We start from the raw sequence: 26,188 nt of genomic DNA, 5'->3' as shown, positions 1-26,188 counted from the left end.
GGCCTCAGCCACCGGGAGAGACCTACAGGCTGTTTGATTCCGACGTCCTCGATCCGCGAATCAAGAGCAGCTCCGAGGACACAGACACCTCCACATCAGAAAGAGAGGATTGTCAGAAAGATCCAGATAACGATTCAGAGAGAGAAGAGGTGGATAATCAGAAAAATCCAGAGGATGTGAATATTCAGAAAGATTTAGATAACTTGAAAGATTCAGGAAAAGAGGAGATGGACAGTCAGTTAGATCTAGAAGAGATGGATTCTCAGAAAGATCTAGAAGAGATGGATTCTCAGAGAGATCCAGATGAAGATTTAGACAAGGAAGGAGAGCTGAGTGGTTACTGTGGAAATAATGAAGTGGAAACGTTCCAGGTGAAGGTATGTGCCTCACCACAAACAAACATCATAGACTTAACAGAATCTCAGTCCTCATCAGATTCCCAGCTGTCTGTCCAGGCAGCAGCAGAAATGGAGGACAAAACTGATGATGGGAAATGTTCAGAGCAGTCATCAACATTGCATAAAAAGTCAGATTCAACGCCAGATCTTTCTAGTGATAGAAAAAATGATGAAAGTCAATCAACTTTATCACAGAAAAATGTGGGAAATGCAGAAAATTCCTCCTTGGTGGACTCGAATGAAGCTAATCCTAGTGAAAACAGGCAGACTGAAACAGCAAAAGGAATTCTTAATTTTTCTTTTGTTGAGAATAAGGAAACGAATGAGAAATGTGATCAATCTCCCGCTCAGGATTTAACTGTTGAGAATAACCCTACAGCTCAGAATTCAAATGAGAAATGTGTTCAGTCTCCCTCACAGGATTTATGTTTGGAGAATAACCCTACAGCTCAGAAATCAAATGAGAAATGTGTTCAATCTCCCTCACAGGATTTATGTTTGGAGAATAACCCTACAACCCAGAAAACAAATGAGAAATGTGTTCAGTCTCCCTCACAGGAATCCAGTGCGGAAAGTGGTCCCCCAAGTAACAAGAGCTCAGATCTAGAAAATATGCTGCCTGCTTCGGACAACAAAAGATGCCCTGAGTCAGAGGACAGCAGAAAAACCTCTCAATTTGAAGGTCATATGACAAGGTCAAGGTCCTCTAGTGATAGTAGCTGCAGAAAGCAAGCTAAAGCAGAAAAATCAAAAAACAAGAAACTGAGTGAGTCTGATAATGAAAAAACGAGGAAATCTGTTCGAATCTGTCGCAGAGAAAGAAAGAGGAAACAGGAAATACCAGGTGTGGATTACTTAGTAACAGGAAAGTTCAAAGGTCATAAAAAAATGACAGTTCAGCTAAAAAAATTAAATATATCAAATGGAACTGTAGTCAAATTATCTCAAGATTTCTCATTTAACTCACTCTTTCAGAAAAATGGATTAAGTCAGAACAAAACCGTTCAAGCGCCAGAGATGGCGTCTCATGAATTGTTTTGTGACAATATCTTCGAAAAATTTAAATCCTTACAAGACTCAAAATTTTTTGGAAATATAGTTTCTGATGATTCATCCAAAGATTCCACTTATTTTCAGCCGAGAAAAAGCCGCTTGTCCCTGTTAAGAAGAAGCCGACCAAACGATGACGTGATCGAGATCAGTAGCTCGGAGGACGAGCGGGAAACGCCTGGTCTAGATCTACAGCCCGTGATAAACAGTGACTGGACGTCTAATGATTCTGTGATATTTATAGACAATGATATCGATGATAATGATGATGATAATGACGAAATGGACGATGGGAAAGACAGTTGTGAAGAAAACTCTGTAAACAGCAGGCCAGCCAAAACTACTACTAAATATGTCAAGAAGAAGAAAAAGTTGAGCAAGAGTCGTAAAATTCATACAGCCTTTAACGGAGCGAGTTACAGGGCCAGGAAGAGACGATCTCGATCTCACTCAGGTAAACTGATGACAAGTCTGTCTGTGCTGCATCAGGCCACCCTGGCTAATCTGATGGACGTGGCTCCGTCTTACTGCGACGCGACTGATGACTACAGAACTAAGTATGACGACGCCCTGTATACTATGTCTCTTTATTCACCCCCACCCCCGAGGAACTAGAAAAGTCCCCTCCCCGACCCTACAGCCCGACAGATCTCGGAGACATTGATTCCTCACCAGAGAAAACTAACGTGTTTAATGATCTACACCAAGCTTTGATGTCTGATGAGGAGAGCAGGTCACCAGTTTATTCACCAATCAAGTCATCACAGTTGGTGAGTGTTAATGTATCCCCTGTAAAGAAAGTCTCCTCTCTGAGTTTAAGTGACTTGGACTTAAGCAATCAAATTGCTGAAGAAAAAACAGAAAATGAATGCTGTTTTAACAAGGCAGATGAGCTTAAAAGAGATGCAGAGGAAGTAAAGGACAGAGATGTTCAAAATGTGGACTTCAGAAAGAGACAGAATGAGGGGTCATCTCAGGAGCTTTGTGTTAATGCTGACCGTATTTCATTGAAATCCTCATCCCAGACAGATTTACAGACCAGAACTAATGAGGATCAATGTAAGGGTTTTATTCCAGAGAAATTAACAACAGAACTGGTATTCAATGTGACAAATAAAGGTACATATCCCAGAGGATCTAAAATTGGACCTTTACATTTCAAACGTAAGGCAATTGTGAAGTTACAGCCTTTAACAGAGCGAGAGATAAAACGGTACTGCTTTAGGACCATCTGCTCTGGGAAGGAGAACGTGCCTGTCGTCAGTGACAACGAGAGCTTCTCCCCCCCAGACCTGGGCCCCCCTATCATTCAAAAGTACGGGAAATATACCAAGGAGGATTCCAAAAGTCCACCCAACCTTGTCAGAAACGACCAATTTATGGATTCCGAAGAAAGTGGAACACCTGATTTGCTGGAAGTTCGTGAATCAGAACAGAATGAAGAGAGAATGCCAGTAGTTAATGGATCAGAAATCATGTCCATGGCTAACCACAGAACAATGAAAGGAACCGATGAAAAAGGTCTGCCAAAACCAGGGACTGGGGAAACTCAGGTGGAGGATCAGTCTAGTATCGACCGAGGAACCCAGCAACCGGACGGGTGTCATAGAAACCAGGAGAAGATAACCAGGAAAAGGAGACCATCTCCACCACAGGGGCACGGACAGAAAATGTTCCGATCGTTGTCACCACCCAGGAGGAGAGTCCTGAGACCGAGGGAAGCCCCGCCCACCAGACTGAGGGTGGAGGAAACGGCGGGACAGTACGGACTTCTCACCGTCGTCCACCAGGACGCCTTCTGTAGCAACGCTGACGATGTCCCCGAAAAACCAAGGTAAGGTCAAACAAAATTAAAAATGTAACAGGCTTCTTTTTTTTATTTGAAGCAAGACTTATCTTCCCTTTTCTTGAGAACAAATATATTTTTAATTAACAACTAGGCATATATTTTTTTAAAAAGCGTATAAAAAAAATAATTTAATTTTAACAAGACATAAAATATTTGGTGTGTCAATATAGGAATTATTTTTGTATGTTTATAAGAGTAAAGTGATTTAATTTTTAAAAAAAAAGATAATATTGATATTTATCTTGAACTTGAATCCATATTATAAGAAATAAAGGCATTTTGTGTGTTGTAGGGAGGTGGGTGGGAGAATCCTAACTCTACAGTCCAATAGGGTGAGCACTTTTAATTCTTTTCGGGACTTAAATAATTTTGTCTTTCTCACATTCAGTCATTTTCTTATTCACATCATTGCGTTTTTAGTTTTTCCCTTTAAATTAGGACTTTAGTTTAATGTTATTTTGCATAGATCTTTCTATATTAGATATTAAAAATATTTTACTCTGTACTAAACATTTTTTTGTATTTTTTCTTTAGTTTGCTTTTCGAAAACCTCTTTTTCTATCTTGTTTGACATTAGTTTAACAACTTAATAACTAGTTCATAAGGAAAATAATTACTTAATTTTAGAATTTTTAATAGATTCAAGTATTTTCTTTATTTGTCAGAATGGTTTCATTTATACTAGTATTCTCTTTCTTAATCGCAATTAAATGATGTGCAGTGCATAAAAAAAATGATAATGTAAATATCTCAATTTCTGTAAAAAATACAAACCTTTTCAAAATTTTAACAAGATGAATTATCATTGAATGCATATATCTACAGGGAATGAGATAGTACATTAACCAATAGTGTATGTATTACATGAATATTGTACATTAACTAATAATCCACACTTTGCAATAGTTATGTCCCTTTGCAGGGTCAACCAAAAGGAAAAGAAATGACATTTCTCCTCTTTATGCTACAGTACTAAACATTTGGGCGTGCTCTGATAAATCCACTGTGATTAAATTTTTTCTTTCAATTTATGGGTAGCTCCATCTTGGGTCAATCATTATACAAGATGCACAAAATTTTCCGAGTCAGTTGACAAAGTTACAAACCAGAAAACTATAAAGGCTGCTGTGAGGATTCAATGAGTTTTTCCCCCAAAGACGACAAAAGGACATATAACTTTTGAAAAGTGTGGATTGAACTATAGTGTTTGTATTACATGTTTTATATATTGTATAGATGACAGGGTTGATGGAATACTTGAGTACGGTGGCCTGTGAGGGACTGTCCACAATCAGACAAATCCTGGCCGCCACTGACCGCATCCTGCCCTCACAGTCAGACAATCAAACCCTCATGGACTCCATCACAAGAGACCACACCCTCCGATGCTCGGTGCTCGGTGACCGACTGGTTACCATGGTACCCTGTAAACAGGCCCCATCGCCGGCCAGCGTGAGATCCTGGTTAGAGAAGAAAGAACTATACAGGCAACAGAAGACAAAGGAAAAGTCCGGGAAAAGTCAGGAGAGTGACTCCCGAGAGAAAGGAAAAGAATGCAGTGATTCACAGGAAAATGGGAAATCTGTGGAATTTACTAAGATAGTGACACTAACCCCACATCAGCAGAAAGTGGAGGATTTAGGTATAAACATTACTGAAACACCAAAACAAAGGTTTCTTACCAGAGAAGTTAGCTTTAATGAGACAACTGAAATATTTCATGTTGATGATGACAGTTTTTCCCCAGTGAAACATAATGGTGAAACAAGTATGTGTTTAGAAAGTACACCACCAGCTTGTCAAGAGAGGGAATCGAACTCAGTGTTTAAATCCCCGGACTCTGACGATGAGGATATAATCAGTCCCTCCCCTCCCCAGCAGGCCATGTCCTCATTCAGAAGACGAGCGGACATCATCAGCCCCTCCCCACCCAAAACAACGATAAGATCAATAAGGAAGGACTCTCAACAGCTGGGAAAATCCCTGACATCCAGAATGAGGCTTAGCCAGATGTCGTCTGCAACACTCCCAAAAAAGCAGTCATGTGACTTAGTACGGAGAAATTTGATTGGCTCCTCACATAGCACCCCAGTATCTTCACGGGATCAAAAATCTCTGATAGAGGGAATCAATGTGACTCCAATCTCTGGCAATGTAGATGCAGACAAGAAAGTTAGATTAAGTGAAGAGACTTCTGGAGAATTTCAGACCCCACGTAGAGTAACATTACCCAGGAAACAGTCGGTAGAAAAAGGAGATCCTAGACGATCACTGATGTCCTCAGCTGAAATGAGGGTAAGAAAGATCATCCATTCCTTCCATTTTTCTATTCAATTGAAAAGCAAAAGTTCATTTTTAAACAATATTGAAAATAAACCAATTTTAAAAATCTTGACCTCACTTGTAATTTGTAATTGTCCAAAGTGACCTGAGCATCTGTTTCTGTAATAAGAACAAACGTGTTTTCAGATACTTGTTTATCTTAATCAAATGATAAAAGCAGAGAAATGAATGATATGTTACTGAAAAGTTTACAGAATTAATAAATTTTGTTTACTTATCAGGATATGGCTACCCCCACAAACTCGAAAGGGAATGTGTCTCAGATCGATGGACCCACCCCAAAGAATTCGTTTGGATTTAAAGTCAGTCAGCACAACTTCCAGGATGCAAAAGCACTTCACGAGGTGAGGATTTGGCATTAAAAGAAATAATTGCCGCAGTTTTACTCATTGAATTATTAAAGCAGGGTGGTCCCTAAGCCTAGGGCTCTCTAACCACTTCTAATGACGTAATCCCTGAACTTCTTCAGTATTCCTCTCAACCCCCTGTTAGGGCCCTTCTGCTTTTTTATGTCTTCCCTCTATTTCAATTTGCAGGAACTACTCTATAGAAGTAAAGTATAGGCCTAAATTTGAAAAGATACTTAAGCATAAGTTTTTTGTTGTAATGGGAGATTTAAAATTTAAAGTGATTTAGATTTGTCGTTTCTAGAAATTCCAAGCCTCATATTAATATGAATATAGTGTTTTGATTTATAATGGTTAGAATTCTGAATGCCACATTGTTTTAAATATGTCTGGAAGTTTGGCTGATAGTGAATAATAAAGAACTGACACCGATATGTGCTGACTGAGTCCTATAGATAATTTTATTTCCCAAATTTGGGCCCAGAAGGCATAAAGGTTTTTTTTTTACAATGACAATATAGAAAGTTCTGAAAGAAAGGTTACGTACAAAAACATAAACACACACATGTATATATCTTATATAATAACCTGTATATTTCTCCAGATACAGAACCTGACAGTGATGAGTCTTGAGCTACACGCAGAGACGCGACGTGACCTGATGCCTGACCCCGAGATTGACCCCATCCTCGCCATCTTCTACAACATTTTCAGTGACGTGTCTGCGGAGGACAAAAAGTGTGACATCACCGGGGTCATTCTGGTGGACAGGAAGTCCAAGGAAAGCCAGGAAGCCATGAAAAATAGTAAGAAATCAACCGTCACCCAACCCACATCTCCACAGCCCTCCACGTCGCATGACACAGGGTCAAAGGTCAGGTCATCCGATCAACCTTCAACCTCCTACCAGCGGGCCCCCTCCCCACAACCCTCCACATCAAGTCACCCTGCTCCATCACAGAAAGGGAAAAGGTCAAGGTCACGAAGCCCCTCCCCCAAACCAGTGCGAAAGATCCCCAAGGCGTCGGAGATAGAAGACACAGTGCTGCAGAAATCCGGGGTGAATGAAGACTTGGAAGTCACTTATGTGGAAAATGAAGAGGAACTGTTTCAAGAAGTCCTCAAGTTGTTCTCCAAGTAAGAAACCAAGAGTTCTCCTACTCTAGAATATTAGTTATAAACTTGTAAATACTTGTACTTTTACAAAATGAAAATTATTTTATATCTTATTTCAAAATTTTCTTGCGATATATATTTACTTGACTCATTGATTTACTGAACTCTAAAAGTGGCTCTGTGGTGTTTTAAGATTTCTAATGTAGTATAAGCTTTCTAACTGAGTTGTAAATTTATAACCTTACTTTAAAATCTATTTCTTAGTAACATTTCTATACAGAATGATATGATGGGGATTTTTTAATGGTCTTCATTACCTTGAATTAGAACATCTACAATTCAACTTGTTCTATAAAAATCTAAAATCAGATCTACAATAACTATAAAATCTGTATTTTCTGTGTTAGGTGGGACCCCGATATTCTGGTGGGGTTTGAGATTCAGAAGTTGTCCTGGGGTTACCTGTTACAGCGAGCCTCACATCTCAGTGTTAACCTGTGTGCTCAGATGTCTAGGATACCAGGTAATATACCCTTAACCCTCTAGAATTTAACTGAATGTCAAATCTGAACTAGTGTTAATTGTAACGGGGACCGTTACAGATGTTCCCCAAACGCTCCCCAAATCCCTTTTGTGCCTTATTCCTGCAATACTTTTTTTTTGCTCAGTATCGAAGGATTTCATTTAAGAATATAAAAGTTACAATAATATCAACTATACAGTGGACCTTCAGATATCCGGACGCCAGATATCCGGACGCTTCACCTTCCGGACGATTTTTCTCGGGAACGGATTTTTTTAACGTAATTTTGACTCATTTATCCGGAATTCCGCGTTCCGTATCCGGACGGCTCTTTTTTACTACAAAATGTATTTTTACGTTATAATTTGATTCATTTATCCGGACGGTAAATTTTAATTTGTACTTCCACTCTTGTCAACATTCACGCCTGAACTGAGTGACAAATGTTATCAAAACACTGGCCGGATTGATTGTTTTTACAAGACGATCACCTGTGACCTGTTATGAATGACTTACGATAATTAGTCCACAGATTAAGCATGCTAAGTGGATATGGTCATAATATACGAGAGATCGATACACAAATGAAAATAAACAATTAACTGTGTTGAAAACAGAAAACAATTTTCTATTCAGTTATTTGTTATCTGCGAGATATTTATAATTTTAATACAGAGCTGGTTTTAAATATTTTTCTATTTATAGACGGGACGACATAGTTTCATAATCTCGTTGTCTACACATGTGCAAATTGTGTAATTTTCATCTGTAGATTGGTGGGCAGTTATCGTCAAAAAATAAAAAACAAAACCTAACACATTCAATCAAATTGAATAATTTTAGACAATCAATGATTTCGCTTGGGAAGATTACTGCGTGAATTTTTAATAGCGTGGATGAGTAACTATTCAAATTAAAATTAGACTCGAACTCGATATTGACGGCTCGCTTGGGTGTAATCAAAGCTGCAAAAGAGAGAATTTGCTTGGCTATGTTCATCAATTTATAGGAAGTAGAAAGTAAAAATAAGCTGGGTAATTAAAAATATGCCCATATAAGCAGCGTTATATCCAATGTTTGTCATTCTGCTCTCCAGCTACAACTATGTCTACACCGCCCCAAACAGAGCGCGAGTCGGCATTTCCGCCAGCTTAAAGAAAAAAATCTGCCAACGCAAAGTAGATCTTCCACGTTCTTCATTGCAAGATTTAAGGCAGTTTGTTATTGACGAGGAGAAAATTACCATTTTAAAATAATAAATTATTATTTCTATACGATAGTATTTATCTTTCTTTATATATATAAGAGTTACAATACAAATACAGTATACCTGGAAGAGAAATCAATAGAATTCAGATATCCGGACGCTTCACTTATCCGGACAATTTGCTTGGGAACCAAAGCGTCCGGATAAATGAGGCTCCACTGTATATCATTTAACGTTTCACATGCACGCACATGCGCATGCATATGCAAGATGATCATGGCATGTTGGCTAAAGAATTCCTGAGAATTAAAAGAAAATAATACAGATATAAATGTTACTATTTTTCAAGTATTTTAGTCATTTTACGCATTGCGCATGCGCGCGTGCTTGCATGTCCATACATTCAATTTTGATACTAGCATAATGTAGGATTCTATTACACCTATTCATATTCTAAATTTAATCCTGATTTATTGAGAATTAAGAAATTTATAGGCATTTAAAGTTTAAGCCAATCAGATTGCAGCGCACGTGCATGCACGTGCTTTCATGATTTATAAGATATTGAGACTTTAGTTTCAGCCAATCAGAGCGAAGCGCACGTGCATGCGTGTGAGTTCATGATAATTTGACCATGCCCTGTTGTCTATAATACTAATATATACTTATATTATTGTTTTCAAAACATTTCATCAAAAAATAGAAAAGTTAAGGCTACATCTATTATATTGGTCATTTCACGTGTTGCACGTGCGCGCTCTTGCAAGCACGTGCGCGCAAAATGACCTTGATTCTGCAAATCTACATAACATGTCTACTAACCCTAAAAAGGTTTTACCTACATCAGATGAACAGTTTACAAGATCATTCGCGGACAAATAAGTACCCAGGAAGAAGAAAAATAATAATAAGAAACAGAGTAAAAACAATATGTTCCCCAACTTCGTTTGGGGAACATAATTATCTTCTTAATATTCCTAATAAAGGTATCTACAAGATAATTGACATTTCATCATTGGCAGGAATTGAAAACATTCATAAACAGATAGTAAGAAAGTTGATTTGAGTGTTTTCATCTGTTGTTGAAGTTTTACAAAGTGAAAATATTTTTCTCCAGACATATTAGAAAGTAAGATAAGCAAATGTGCGAGTTCATTTCATTCGCAAAAATATTTTTCTTAAAAATAAATCAACAATAAGAAAATGTAAACAAAGTAGTGGTCATTCACAAAATTTTGAAACGTAAAAATTAATCAACAGCATTTTGACCTAGATTCGCAAAATAAAATCGACGTAAAAATTTCCAGATTTACGGTATTAAATCTATGCATTAATGAGTTGCTTTGATTTGTTAAGATGAGAAGAAGAAGAGCAGTTTTAAGGCAGAGAGTGATGAATGGGGAGCAGACCACTCCTCTGAGATCCACCTCGCTGGACGTATCATCCTGAATCTGTGGAGGATCCTAAGACATGAGGTGTGTACAGGGGTGGTTTATCTGATCTGAGAGGATTGGGTAGAAAGGGAGAGGGGACATCATGTTTTGTGTGACGAGAAAGGAAGGGGAAGAAAGGTCATAGAACGTTAAATGGGACATCATGTTTTGTCTGACTTGAGATGAAGGGGTAGAGCGGGGGAGGGTGTGTCTTGTATTCAGTGTATAAGATACACTATAGGTCAGCTGATCTTCAGTCTTGGTCAGTAGAAATTCATTACTTGTCTGAAATGTATGAATTTTAACCCAATTAAGCTGTAAAACGAGAGAAGAAAAAATGTATTTTAATTTTCATAAAGGCCCTGTCACACCAAGCTGCGTTCACACGGAGTCATTCCGGCGTTGTTAATTTTTTAAAATCGCCGTGGAATCGCAGGGAAATTGCACAAATTTCTGTAAAATTTTCACAATATGAAGATGTCACGGCGTCCCTACAGCGACGGATGCGATTCTACGGCGATCTCACGGCGTTCTACTGGGTTCCCACGGAGATCTCTCAGCGATTGACTGCGCTTCCGCGAAGTTTACACGGCGCGTTAGTAGTTCTCACCTCGTGTTCACGGCGTTTTCACTGCGCTGGCTGCGTTCACAATACGTTCACAATGCGTTCTATAGTCATTGATATATATTCAGAAGGAATGTAAAACATTTTTACTTAAAGATTCAAGTTACACGATAAAAAGACTTCTAATCATGCCAAGAAATATTCTTAATAATTAAAAATGTTCTATATTTAAATAATTTAGTGCTTAATTATTAATAGTTTTATGATTAAACTCCTTTTTTTTCAATTTCATCGGTTCCGTTGTGTTGTTAGATTTTCTTTAAATTTATCATGATTGTAAAAAAAATAATAAACACACCGAAAAATTTTCTACAAAATTAAAGTGAAACAACTGAAGAAGTTCTAGTGTAATTTTCTCTTCCATTTTTTTTAACTTAAATGCTTCTAGTGCAACAAATACATTGGAATAATTGCTGATCAAATATGATCCCATTGCTCTTGTTTTGTGAGCTGGCTGACAACGATCTAACAACGCCGTGAAAGCGCATTGCGTTCGCCAACGGACGCTGTAGAAATGCCACGGGAGCGCAATGATCGCAGTGACAACTCCGTGCTGTCACCGTGTAATCGCAGTCGAAAAAATTACAAGACTATAAATCTCATTAGAAGCGCCATAAAAACGCGATAGAAACGCAGCGACATCTCCAAGGACTCCGCGGCATCTCCGTGAGGTCTCCGTGGAAGCGCAGTCTACTATCACTGCGTTCGTGCCGCGATCATATGCGTCTTCACGGCGTTCATACGGAGCTCCCACTACGTTGTTGGAGATCTCACTGCGCTGCTACGGCGATCATACTACGTTTCTACTGCATTCTTATCAGACCGCGATCACACGGCGCGTACTTTGTGCATGCCCAAAGTGATCGCCATCCCCTGGCGTTCTTGGAGACCCTTCGCGACCCTACGGCATTCAGTGGAGATCTCGCCGCGTTGTCACGGCACTGTAGGAGACTCTACTGCGATCACCTCGGCGTTTTGCATTTTTTGAGGACGCCGTGCAGTCGCCGTGAGGATGCAGTCCTGGTGTGACAGGGGTTTAAGCAGAACCTTTTGAAGTCTTTCGACATTTCATTTACTTGATGTTCTGTGTATTTTTAGGTGACGCTGAACATTTACACATTTGAGAATATAGCCCACCATGTGATTCACAAGAGGGTGCCTCATTACAGCTTCCAGACCCTCAACTCCTGGTTCAAACACAGAACACATCTGTACAGGTAAAGATCTCAACCCTACTGAATTTGTTACACTGCATAATATCAAGAAACTGCATGATTTCACAATATAAAAACATCGAATGTAGATTTGTGTGTAGTGTACTCTACGTTGTCTTAATTGTATAGCATGTTAAGGAGACGCATACATTTGAATGATAATTTGTATTTACACTGATTTTCATTCTTCTGATTTCACCTGTAGGTGGCGCTTCATTAGGTACTACTTAATTCGAGTACAGAGTAACTTAAAAATCATAGACCAGCTGGACCTGATTGGGAGGACAAGCGAGTTTGCACGAGTATTCGGGATCGAGTTTTACCATGTTCTCTCCAGAGGCTCACAGGTTTGTTTGATAACTTAAATTTGTTTGTAAATATGAAACTAACCAGATTGACTTGGAGTTAATTGATTCCTGAACTGTTGGTGTAAACCATCTACATTTTGATTTCCAGTATCGTGTGGAGTGTATGATGTTAATCGTTTAGTGTAATTAATTTGCAGTACCGTGTGGAGTCTATGATGTTGAGGTTAGCCAAACCTATGAATTTTATTCCCGCCTCCCCCAGCGTTCAGCAGAGAGCCCGTATGAGGGCCCCCGAGTGTATCCCCCTGACCCTGGAGCCCGAGTCTCGTTTCTATGCCAACCCTGTGGTTGTCCTTGACTTCCAGTCCTTGTACCCCTCCATTATGATTGCGTACAACTACTGCTTCTCCACCTGTGTGGGCAGACTGGACTTCCTGGAGTCAGCCCAGTAAGTAGATAACTTTTACACAGTACTGTTCTACAACTATCTGGGAACTGCTCAGTAAATAGATAAGTTTTACACAGTACTGTACTACAACTATCTGTGGGAACAGCTTGGTAAGTAGCTCACTTTTACACAGTACTGTACTACTACTATCTGTGGGGACAGCCCAGTAAGTAGATAACTTTTACACAGTACTGTACTGCAACTATTTGTGGGGACAGCCCAGTAAATAGATAACTTTAATACAGTACTGTACTGCAGTCAGCAGTGTAACTGGCTTTAATGCCCTCTGATATAATACCGGTACTGTTTACATTGGGTGTATTTTCATTGTAGTGATGGCCCAATAGAGTTTGGATGTACTCATCTGCGTATCTCTCCTAAAACCCTTAATGTAAGTTTGTTTAACTTTTGTCCTTGAATGTATCCACTGAAATCTTTTTTATGAGACAAAGTAAATGTTTTTGATTTTATTGTATGTTATTGACTTTTCAGAGAATAAAGAATGACGTAACTGTGTCTCCCAATGGAGTTGTGTTTGTTAAGGAGCATGTCAGAAAAGGGATCATCTCCAAGTAAGTTCACCGTCCAGTGTTGTATCAATGTTGTACTAATGTCCTATGCTGTTCACTTCCCAAAATGTGACAAGGGCCATAACTCTTCTTGGTAAATTTTTATCAAGGAACAAAGTATGTTTTGTCTGGTAACTGTTTGATAAGGAACATACATGTACCTGAAGGTTTTTAAGTAACCTTATAATTCCCACATCATACACATCTCATACCAAAAAAAGGAAGCAAATTTACTCACCAATATTCTAATTCTGTTTTATCTCTGGACAGAATGGTTGAAGAGATTCTGAACACTCGTATTATGGTGAAGAAATCGATGAAGGAGCATAAAGATGATAAAGGATTGTATCGCCTTCTGGACGCTCGACAAATGGGACTCAAACTCATTGCCAACGTTACATATGGTTACACAGGGGCTAACTTCTCCGGGAGAATGCCATGTATTGAGGTAAATTACATGGAGTGTTTGCATGTATTTAAATGTACATGATTGTATATTACATATCTGTGCATAAGTATGTGTAATTGAAAGTGAAGTGTTCATATTTGTACATTGTAATATGCAAGTAAAGGCAGAAATTGAACATTATGTTGTTATAGAATAGGAATTTTGATAGAATTGAAATTGTGCAGCTTTTCTGGGGACAGTCTTTATAATTACACAGGGTAAAACACATCCTTTTTTTTTTAAATTACAAGATTCAAGTAAACATGAATCTGTTTTATATATACAGGTTGGGGACAGCATTGTGAGGAAGGCTCGAGAGACCCTGGAACGAGCGATCCGATTGGTGGAGGATAGGCCGGAGTGGGGGGCGCGAGTTGTCTATGGTGACACGGACAGGTATATTATCATGTAACAGAGTTTGGGGGGTGGGGTCACATTTATTTCTGTGTTACAGTATGTTTATATCTGTGTTGCAGTATGTTCATTTTGGTGTTATAACATGTTCATTTTGGTGTTTCAACATATTGATTTTTGTCTTACAGTATGTTTATTGAAATGAAGGGTAAAAGTAAAGAAGAGGCCTTCACCATTGGACATGAAATCTGTGATGCTGTAACAGCTATGAACCCGAAGCCAATCAAACTGAAGTTTGAAAAGGTATACCAGTTATGTCAGATCTGTTGAAAAGGTATACCAGTTATGTCAGATCTGTTGAAAAACCATTCAGTGTATAAAATGTTTGTGAACAATCGTTAACTTTGTTTAAAAAAAATTGCTTACTGCTAATGTCGGCATACAAAGAAGTCATTTATTGTTAACAAAATAATCAAGGTAATGAGTTAAAATAAAATTGAATTATAGTCATGATAAGAAATACAGAGGTAACTCTGACTAACCAAAGCAATTCATCACAATTGTTTTTACTGAAGATGATGTTTGTTTTGTTTAATCTTTGTCATTTTTACGGATGTACCATGTATATTCTCTGCCATAAGATTTATACCTAAGTCAGCTTTACACATTTTCATTGCATATTCTCTGTCCCCAGGTATATTACCCGTGTGTCTTACAAACAAAGAAGCGATACGTGGGTTACAGTTACGAGACCGTGGACCAGAAGGAACCCGTGTTTGACGCCAAGGGGATCGAGACAGTCCGACGAGACTCGTGTTCAGCCGTATCCAAGGTAACAGACAGTGTAGTATACATGTGAGATTTTTCTAACAAAGGGAGGTTAACGGCTTAGGTTGTAATTTAATATCTTCATATTGTTGTAGATTCTGGAGCGATCTATCAAGATTCTGTTTGGATGTAAGGATGTATCTAAAGTGAAGGACTATGTATTACGTCAGTGCCAGAAGTTCATGGAAGGAAAAGTCAGCATGCAGGACTGTATATTTGCCAAGGAGTACCGCGGAATGAAGGGTTATAAACCTGGAGCTTGTGTACCGGCCCTGGAGATTGCCAAGTGAGTCTGGAGTCATAGGAGGGGAGTCAATTGTAGCAGAAATATCAAGCAGGCTTAAACATTGTATTTCTCTAAGTTATAAAATTAATTTGAGAAGGAAATGTGTAAAATTTCAGATCAAGTATATGTTATGTTATGACTAGTATCTGCAAAATGTAATCATTAAATAAAAACTTTCAATTTTTGCTCATTGGCTCTACTGAATTTTAAGAAATACAGTTGTGATGTTATTTTCAGTATCGTTTAAATTCTGTAATTTTATGTATGTTTACATGAGATAATGTGAATATTGTAGGAAGTTACTGAGACACGACAGACGAGCGGAGCCGCGTACCGGGGAGCGAGTTCCGTATGTAATTATCTACGGCAGTCCGGGACTTCCTCTGATACAGTTAGTACGACAGCCACACGAGGTCCTCGCTGACCCGTCCCTGAGACTGAATGCCACGTATTACATCACCAAACAGATCCTGCCACCACTAGACCGACTCTTCTCTCTCATCGGGGTCGATGTCTTCTCATGGTAAGACTCTTCTCTCTGTCCTCGGGGTTGACATGGTACGATACCAGTAATGTAAAATAACAAACATACATGTACATCATAAAGCAACTCAAAATTTAGCGCATTTTTTCAACACAAGATTATTTGCATAATTATTAATTTACTTCATATCCAGCCAAGTTTCTTTATGTATTTGGTTTTACTCTAATAGTATATAACTTATTCAATTCATAGCAGACAAAAAGTGCCTTAAATGCATGTATAGTCATTGCTTAGTTACCTCCATGTAGGTTTTCCTCACATATGCTGTTAGTGTACATCAAAATTTATGGTAGTCAAGTGTTTTAATCATTTTTTATAGCACTATATACACTGTATGTAGATTCTTTAACTGACATATCCTGTTTGTGATATGCATTATAAGATAAATCTAAAGCTGTACTTTGTTTTCCTTAACGGTTTCCTTCTCCCTCTGTAGGTATAATGACATGCCAAAAGTTGTGCGAGTCGTGCCGTCCGCTCTCCTTGCTCCTGACCAGAAGAAGGGAACTATTTCTCAGTACTTCTCAGCCACCAACTGTCCTGTGTGTGACAGACAGACCAATCAGGCGATCTGTAACAGCTGTATTAAGGACCCTCAGAATGTTTGTGTCACCCTCTGTGATAGGATCAGGAAATGGGAGAAGGTCTACTCTGACCTGGTCAAGGTACATAGCTTATTGATTCAAAGAAAATGATGTAAACTGTGTTATTTATTGTGGGAAATCTTATGTCCTAAGCCTTCATTAAGTAGGACCTTTAGGTTCACATGTTTGGAGGCTTATGTTTCTTGGTCTGCTATGCTCTCCACAAACCATTAACAGTTTGAGACATATATGGCTCTATCTGACCCAGTCTGAATGTTCAAATGCTGGAAATAAAAAATTAAAAAAGAAACACAGAAGTGACATCTTTTCTTCATCAAATTTATTGTGTTATTTATTAGCTTAATGCCATCTTGCAAATATATTATACCCCGGTAGTCTGTTTTCTTCTTGTTAGATATATTAATGTAAAGTGCCCTGTATCCAGGATCATGGAAAGTGTTCAATGTATTATAAGTTAAAGTTAGCGTGTGACACAAATTTGATATTGTTGAAAAAAAAAAAAGTTTTATATATTGGAATTTTTCTTACAAAATTAAAAAAATTAACAATTTCCTTTGTAGGTGTGTAATACTTGTATGGGAGCTCAGGATGAGAATCAGCCATGCGTATCGCTGGACTGTCCAATCATGTTCCGTCGTGTTCTAGCGAAACAAGATGTGCAGAAAGGGACACAACTCCGAGAGGTTGTCAACAAAGCATTGGATTTTTGATTTTGACTGCCACTTGAGTTACTTTTTTGGATGAGATGTAACTAATACTTGACATGTACAGTAAAAACTGGACTACGTACAATAATACTGGATTTGTGTTCAGTAAATACTGGACTTGTGTACAGTAAATACAGTACATATTGGACTATGTACAATAATACTGGACTTGTGTACAATTAAAACTGGACTATGTACAATAATACTGGACTTGTGTTCAGTAAATACTGGACTTGTGTACAGTAAATACAGTACATATTGGACTATGTACAATAATACTGGACTTGTGTACAATTAAAACTGGACTATGTACAATAATACTGGACTTGTGTTCAGTAAATACTGGACTATGTACAGTAAAAATACTGGACTATGTACAATAATACTGGACTTGTGTAGGGTAAAATTAAATAGTGGACTATACAATTAATACTCAACTATGTACAGAAATAATGGACTGATGAAAAGTAAAGCCAGGACAAGTGTAATTCTGAACAAAAGTACAATACACCATGTATACTGGGACTGGTCACTGATGTTTGATGAATAATTGACTAAGTGCATGGTGCATGTACTATGGAATAGTTAATTGAGTAGTGTACAATAAATACCAGACTTGCATACTGGATTAATATATTTGGCCAGTATCATTCTATAATCCTTGTTAATTTTTTGGATGATTTCTAGTGAACGTGTAAGTGTGAAAAAAAGTCCTGAAGAAATTTTACTTCATCTGAACACAGTACTTCCTGTTTAATGGTCCAGCTGATAAGCCTGTGCCTTAAGATTTAATGATGATAGGTTAGAGGCCGTATCATACATTCAACTGACTGCTCTCATACTCGTATCATGCTGTCATTTCATCAATGATGACTAACTTTTGTTTCATTATACACGTAAATCATCATTGATTTTAAGTTCTTTTCAGAACTAGTAGCATTCCAGTATTTTTTTTTCTCTCCAGATTCATAAATACCTCTGGCTATGGAAAATTGTGCCTCATTTTTGTTTAAAGATTGTCTAAAAATGAACAGAGGATGTCACTGAAATGGTCAAATTGTTACAGTCTTTAATGAGTCTTAGACATGTTAGGTGATATTGATGTTTATAATCAAAACGGTTTTCACATCTCTTGCATTGTGAACGAATTTTCCCCTTGCTCAACATTTTCCATCATAACATGATGTATTTTCTTCCCACTGTTCAGTTTGGAGTGGTAGAGAACTCTTTCAGTATAGTGCTATGAATTTTGGCATTTTGTGTATTTACTTGCTCAAGCCATCCGTGTACCATTTTGTTGCCATGGTTCTGGTCTCCATGACGATTGACTGTGATATCTATGCAGCTATTAGGTTAATCTTGTATATATAGAAATTGTAGGTGCTTATTGTACATATTGCTGATACATAAATTGTATATTTGTGATTGTTTTATTATGCCCCCACTTTAAGTTGACAGAATTGTTATAATAGTAGTTTTTAAAATGGTATATTTTCTTCAGGATCTCAAAGAAATATAATTTTGTAAATGCATGGAACTTTCAATGACTGTAAAATTTCTAAGTAGGATCTTCAGCTTGAAGTCATATTTTATCAAGTCTTTCTGATATTTTGTTTATACATGTATTTTAAATAATGATAGTGACTCTGTTTTGTTGCCTATTTCATATGTTTATAGACTTGTTACATAGTAGTTTAATAGCTAGTCTTGTTTTAAAAATTTAAATGATTGAAAATTTGTGAATGATTGATTTGTTAAATCCGCTGTAATTTTTTTAATTACTTTTTTTTTGCAGAACTTCTTCATAAAAAATATACATTGAAACAAGTAAAATCAATATTTCTTAGCATTACTTGTATAATATACTGCTGAAGATAAATGCACTGAACAATTTTTTGTAAAATAGCCATGTTAACTAACATAAGGGGAGAATAATAATATATTTCTCAACCTCTTTCAAATGTTTATTTTAGATCAAAATTTCCTTTTTTGTTTTGCAGACTGATAATAGTATTCTTCATTTAAGGAACACAAGCTATTAAATGGTTTGTGAAATAAGTGATACACCATGCAAAAGAACCTTTCAGCCATAGGTCAGGAAAAAAGTTATCAAAGATGTAATTTCCCTAATGGCAAAAAAGAAAAAAAGGCAAAAAGAAACAATTGTTGCATTTCCTTTCAGATAATTCCAAAAGAGTTCTAACAAGGGAAGTAATTTAAAAATTCAATTTTGTTTTGTGTAAATATGTAGAATTGTGATTATGATGATTTTTATAGTGGATATAAATATTTCTGAGAGATAATGCTGATAATGAAAATATACTATGTTAGAGAATCAGGGATTGCTCAATGCTTTACGTGCAATGGTGTAGATAATTTTTATTGTATTAGGTTTTGTATGTTAAATGTTTGACTTACCAAGAGAGAGAGGGGGGATATGTTGTCATCGAAGATAAAACACTGCCAATAAAAGTACTTAAAATACTTATTCATGACTCAAGTTTGTTTTTTAGAGATATGTTGATATGATATTGTTTTCCATTTGAAAGAGAAAAAATGATATCACTTCCATGAATCAAACATGTTTGAACATAACATGTACAATAAATTTATTTCCTTATCAGAATTTTAATTTAATTTTGTTTTAAATATGACTTGTGTGATTATTGTGTGTTGATTAACATACTGAATATACTATATCAGCATCATGTCATAGTATTATATATTTAAAACTTCCAACCATCATCCCATAGTAACAAGTTTGTGTTAAAAATGACCAGTTCGTCAATTTAAAAGAACAGTGGTTCAAAATGATATTCCTAGGATAACTGGGAGAATTTATGGGTCATTCTGCAAAAAAAAATTTGTAGTTTCCTGTCTTTGATGTAGGAATTCGAGATAATAAATAACAATATTTATGTTTCCATTGTCTTTGTCCGAGATAAAATAATAAATAGTAAAATTTAATGTACTTTATTTCTACATAAATGTTCATGATAGGTGCTATAAAAAAAATTAAGTACGTGACGGGACAAATAGAGACAGAAGCGGGGCTTGTAGAAAGTGGATTGGCGGAATCAAGAGCATGTAAATATAAGGAATAACTCCAATTTTTTTATTTTAAGGCGATGAGCAACCCATTGGCTTGCGTGATAATTTTAAGCATAAACACCTGCTAGATTGATCACATCATGAAATCAAAAAAGATTTGTAACTTGCATGTCAACATAATTATCTTACATGTTGACATAATTTTCTTGCATGTTGACATAATTTTCTTGCATGTTAACATGATTTATCTTGCATGTAGGGAGCAGAAATATGCCACCATACAAACAAAATATTTCTGTCAACATGCAAGAAAATAAGTTGCATATCAAATTACATATCTTGCATGTTAACATGAATAAGTCACATGTTGACATAATTATCTTGCATTATGACATAAATAAGTCGCATGTTGACATAATATTAGCTTGCATGTTGACATAAATAAGTCGCACGTCCTTATGATTATGTTGCATCTTGCATCTAAAATGTCAGATACAGGCGTCAGTAAGTAAATTTAGTAAGTAAATTCATCCATATTTTAATGATATCATTCAATTTTCAAATGTGTTTTAATTTTTTATTTGAACGTTTTAATGAATATGAAAATAAACAAACTGAATAATCGTTTTAAATGCACATAATTTCACCTCAACTTCAATAAACCACACGTTCTGATATTTTTTTGCTTTGCAATCCTACTTTAAAGTCTCCTCCCGTCGTAGTCAAGAATGTAAGAAATATGTGAGAATCAATATGAAGAAAAAATTATGAATTGAATGTTTTTGTTGACCTCACTTGCTTACAGTGTTTTTCCAGAGAAGGAGAAGGAAAATATCCCATTAAATATATCTTATCTTCTAAATATACATAATTATGTATATTTTAGCTAGTTTTTTGACATAGATAAGGAATTCTTCAAGTCAGTTCAAATACTTTCAGATGTTTAAATTTTGATATATTGGATTAAAAATATAGCATATTTTCGTTAACAATTCATGCTGTCAACCCTTTTTGAATTTTTGATTTTTATGGTTCTAATTTTCAATTTTACGGCAGTCAGGAGAGCAACAATGTTTTTCTTAATTATCAATGATCCTCAACTATCTTTTCTGAAATTTATTTTTTTTTTAAATGTTTGATACTATTTGATGTTCAAAACATTATCAACCAATATATATTTATTAGAGTATTCAAGGTCACAAGCCCAACGTACAATACATTTTAAGTCGCATGTAATTTGCATAGCATAGTCCTCTTCAAGCATTAAACAAAATATAACATCTTGATCTTTATGATTTTTGTATTATCAATCTTCGTGAGACTTCGTGAAAATTCTCTTCCTTTAAAACTAGAAAGACATGCTGTGCCAAAGCATTTATCCATATTGAAATAAATTCTTGTATTACCAAAAAAAAAAAAAAAAAAGAAAAAGAAATGTCTTCATATTTGACAGCTTCTTTCTAATATTATTAATAGTATTCAGACCACAATATTCAATAAAGAGGACTTCATATGCAATTCAAAGATTACCTTTTGTTTTGAGACAAAGTTTACATACTCTTTCATTTCTAGGAATATTTCTATACTACATTCTATACGAGATTTCCTTACATACATTTTGTAAAAACATCAGAGGTGGGATCAGGTGCCATGTAGCATCCCTTGCCTACCGGTCACAACTGCCGTGTTTCATGATCCAGAAATAACGGGAAAATCTGTATGTAAATCATGGATTAAGAATCAGTATGAAAAACGCCAATCAGCAATGGACATTAGATAAATTGTATTTGCTGACTAGTTCATTGTATCGACCATAGAACTTAAGAAATAAGGACTTTAAACGAGACTGCTGATATTCTTGTATGAGCAAATTGTTTCTCAATAATTTACCTCGTTTAAGGAATTGTTCCTTCGTAGAGTATGCTTTTGTATATCAAATCAACTGAGAGATATAAACCCCGTATTCAGGTGATGAAGTTATATTGCTGATAAGTTAAGGAAGTTAACGATTGAAAAGTTAATGGCATTTAAGGAAGATATCAAAATATGAAACAAATCGATGTGTCAGACTCTGTGGTATCTTTTATTTCAAGCTCATCAACATATATCGTATCAACATGAGAATGGAGAAAAAACCTTTGTTAATTGACGATCTATCGTCGATATACCGGTATCTACACTGCGAGGTGAATACCAGAGCAAGTCTTAGCGTTTTCATCTTTTCACGTTAAAGACTTTGGACAATTCTGTTTCATATGAATGGGTCTGATAATAACGAGGGTTCTATTGGTACTCATGGAATTCCAAGAGATTGTTGGAAGACAATCTATACAAACTACGCATTTACATGTATATGTTTAGTTTATTCACTGACGATTTATCTTTCCAAATACCAATGTCAACCATATTTTGAACACAACGCACCATTTGTTAATTTTTCATGAGACTTGCACCACATCTCATTACGTACAAACACGACATCTAGGGCATATCCGTCTGTAAAATTTCCATCGTTGGAAAGCTGGGAGTGTTCGCTGTATCCACCGATTTCTTGAAAATATTTTCTCAATGCATAAAGATTTTCAAGAGATTTCTCCACAATAACCCTTTGGCCGTCCCAGACTCTGTATTCAGTCGTCCAAACGTCTACTGTAAAACGCTTCGACCTGAGTCCATCCTTCAGCGATTCCAGGATCGCCAATTCCGCCCCTTCAACGTCCAGGGAATAGAAATCAATATGAAAGACTTTAATTATATTCAACGCTTCTTCCAGACTAAAACAAGGGACAACTACTTTGTTTTGTTTGTTTAACATTTTGATATTATATTTGTCAATATGTTGCTCAACTCCACCTTTTGTATCTCCTCTAATGAATGAGATTGATTTCTGTTAATTAGAGAGACATGCACACATTCTGGATTAGCTTCAATTAAAAGTCCAGTCCAGTTATGTTTTCGTTCTAATCATAACGTATTGGATAAGAATCGTCCGTCGTAAGCGCCGATATCAACAAAAAATCCTCTATCTTTTTTAACAATTTCATAAACAACTTGGTCTTGCTTGGCTTGTGAATGCAAGTGGTCTGCATTCTCTAGTTTTCGGTAAGGATGAGGAGCTTTAAGATATTCGTTGATGTTGTACACTTTCTCCTTTCCAGGGCAGCTTGTTCCGTTTGGGAAACTATCTCTTGTTTTACACCACGTCGAAATTCGGACAAACACTAAATCAAGAGCATATCTATTCTTACCATTACCGTCTGTTGATAACTGTAAATGTTCAAAATATCCCCGAATATGTTTGAAATAGTCTCTTATTTCTTTCAGATTCTTTTTTGATTTCTCAACCACTATCTTTTGACCATCCCATACTCTATATTCAATGGACCAAACATCCACTGTGAAGGTACCTGCCTTGAGTCCTGATTTCATGGATTCAAGGACAGCCATTTCTGCCCCTTCAACGTCTAATGAATAAAAATCAATATGGTTGACACCTATCGTGACGAAAATCTGCTCGAAGCTGAAGCAGGGTACAATTATTGTGTTTTTCTTGTTTGACGTTTTGATGTGGTGTTTATCAATATGGTTTGCGATGCCACCCACACCACCGCTTTTGATAAATGAAATGTTCTTTTGAGTACTAGATACACAAGCACATAGTCTCCACGCATTTCTTTTTAGTTGATCAATTTTATAACAGAGTTCAGGGTTTGCTTCTATCAGGAGACCTGTCCAGTTGTGTCGCCTCTCCAGCCAAAGTGTATTGGATAAAAACTGACCATCATGTGCCCCAATGTCAACAAAGAATACCCCATCTTTCTGAAGAATTTCATAAACATCCTTATTTTGATTTTCTTGGGAATAGCGTCTCTCCCTATGTTCTTGATTATTCAGTTTCCTTTGTGGGGGTAACAAATAATGTTCGACTTCTGATTTTGTCAATCCAGATTTCTGAACATGTTTCTTTGACACTTTCAAAATGAGAACTCTAGTAGAGTACACCCATGTGACTACTCCAATAACAGTCAGGATGAGCCATAAAGTGCTTGATTGCCTTCTTCTTTTCATTCTAAAAAAGGAAAAAAAGTGAAGGCAAGAAACAATTGGCGATCTCAAAAACATTGATAAAAACAATTAAAATTGTGAACATGGCGTAGAACAAATATGGAATCAGGTGACTAGGAGGAGTAAGCATCATCCATTGAGCAGATTAATGATAATGTCTAGTTTTGCACGGCGTATTAGTTTTTTTGGTTGACTTTCAATTGTCAAGATAAAATGAACAGCATTTAACCTTAAATGTCCAATAAAAAAAAATAAGAGCAGGCAAGGACGGATCAGAGGCGAGATCAGGTGCAAATAAGAAGAAAGCATCCCCGTCAACTGATTACACCCGCAGTGATACCAGTGTCTTCATTTGGTAAGAGAGGAATCATAGCTAATTCGGTTTGAAAATAAATAAAAGAATAACTGGATGTCTAATTTTTGGTCTCATGGTGTTATCAATCGAGTGGCTTGCGTGTTTACTTGCATAAACGCTGAGCTAATGCTATAGCCTACTGTGTGTTCACCGGGAGTATAATGCCATTGAGTGTCACACAGTCAAACAAAGCACAGTTAACGCAACAATAAGGATACCGGACTATTAACCGTCCATCCGTCAGTCTGTTCCCATGTCTGTCTGTCAGTCTGTCCCACTTGGTTTCCCACACTTTTTCTCTAAACGCTTGCAGATATTGACTTTTGGTATGTGATTGGATCTTGACGAATTAAGACGTTGAGAAAATTAGTTGAATTTTCATCTTTTTGTCGATTATTTTTTTTTTAAGTTTCAGAAGAAAATCAAAGCAATCAAAGCGGTTTGTTTTAATTAATTTGGTATAGTTATGTTCAATATAATGTCATTTTTATTCCTAATAATTCGCTTTGGTGCGATTCTCATTTTGCAATTTTATGCCACAGTGTCAACAGTGATGAAGGTTAGTCCCGAGGCACAGTAAGATTATTCTAACTAATTGACAGTCTTAGATTATGTTTGATTTATATTTATCATGTGTTTATATATATAATTGATTTTTAATCATGTAAAATGAGCAGTTTTGATCAATTTCAAAGCATGCCTGTAATGCCTGTATGTCTAATGGCATTCAAACACGTCTTTCTTCGTAAAGTAGATCGACCTAATTCAAATATATTTCATTGATAAACAAGTAATTACCGAAATATTTTGCGGTTACTTTTTCAGTATATTTTTTTTCAGGATATTTTAAAATGACACCCTAAAGAGAATAGGAGATCCTGGTAGGGGACATTTATATATTACTAATCCAATACTCTCAGAATGCTTGTTTAAACGGGGAAATTTTACGATGACGTCACACAAAAAAGGTATTTGATCTTTCAATACCCCCATAATGATTTTTTAAATTTTGAAATGGGGTAACTCTAAACAACTATACACCATCAAAACTTACTGTTTAATTCAATTTTGTCCCACACATCTAAACAATTCACTGATTACACTGCACTTGTCATGGAGACGTCATGCGAAATTTGAAAGAGTTTAGTTTACAAGTACGCAGCGAAAGGCTTATCAAGTCACATATTATACATTAATAAATGAATTATGTAATCAAATGAAATACTACTTGTATACGTATCTGCAGATATAGACAATATATAGACAATCAAGGGCCTCCAGAGAGACATGAAAGATATATTAGTAGACAAAAGCAGTGCATCATCAATAAGGAGATAAAAAAGCAAATTGTGTTAAATACATACATATCAGGTTGTTGTGCTTTATAATGTCATATTAAATGATTAAAAAGGTAGTCTCCAAGACATTCATATTTTCACATGTAATGATCCAAAAATATTATTGAGAACTATCTACATGTAAGCTATGAAAATTTTTATTATATTTCTGTGTTTC

At 36.3% G+C, this 26,188-nt stretch overlaps 1 protein-coding gene and 1 pseudogene across 1 annotated transcript; one reads left to right on the top strand and one right to left on the bottom strand.

Moving 5' to 3' along the window:
- Window positions 1-5: 5 nt before the first annotated feature.
- LOC134246787 (DNA polymerase zeta catalytic subunit-like) lies at window positions 6-17,270 on the top strand (the record flags this gene model as incomplete). Its single annotated transcript, XM_062729144.1, is given in 21 exon segments — window positions 6-2,052; window positions 2,055-3,282; window positions 3,590-3,629; window positions 4,534-5,592; window positions 5,862-5,984; window positions 6,592-7,124; window positions 7,511-7,626; window positions 10,190-10,308; window positions 11,990-12,108; window positions 12,311-12,452; window positions 12,611-12,861; window positions 13,195-13,252; window positions 13,354-13,433; window positions 13,701-13,878; window positions 14,165-14,274; window positions 14,421-14,535; window positions 14,927-15,064; window positions 15,156-15,346; window positions 15,642-15,869; window positions 16,327-16,555; window positions 17,056-17,270. Coding segments are annotated over 21 exon segments (7,254 nt in total), but the record flags the coding sequence as incomplete, so codon positions are not given.
- Window positions 17,271-22,651: 5,381 nt separating this feature from the next.
- On the bottom strand, window positions 22,652-25,773 carry LOC134246785 (uncharacterized; annotated as a pseudogene).
- Window positions 25,774-26,188: the final 415 nt, after the last annotated feature.

Source organism: Saccostrea cucullata, unplaced genomic scaffold (genome assembly GCF_032062105.1).
Source record: "Saccostrea cucullata isolate Sc308-1 unplaced genomic scaffold, CSIRO_AGI_Scuc_v1 ctg2281, whole genome shotgun sequence".
NCBI lineage: Eukaryota > Metazoa > Mollusca > Bivalvia > Ostreida > Ostreidae > Saccostrea > Saccostrea cuccullata.
This window is presented reverse-complemented; position numbering and strand designations above follow the sequence as displayed.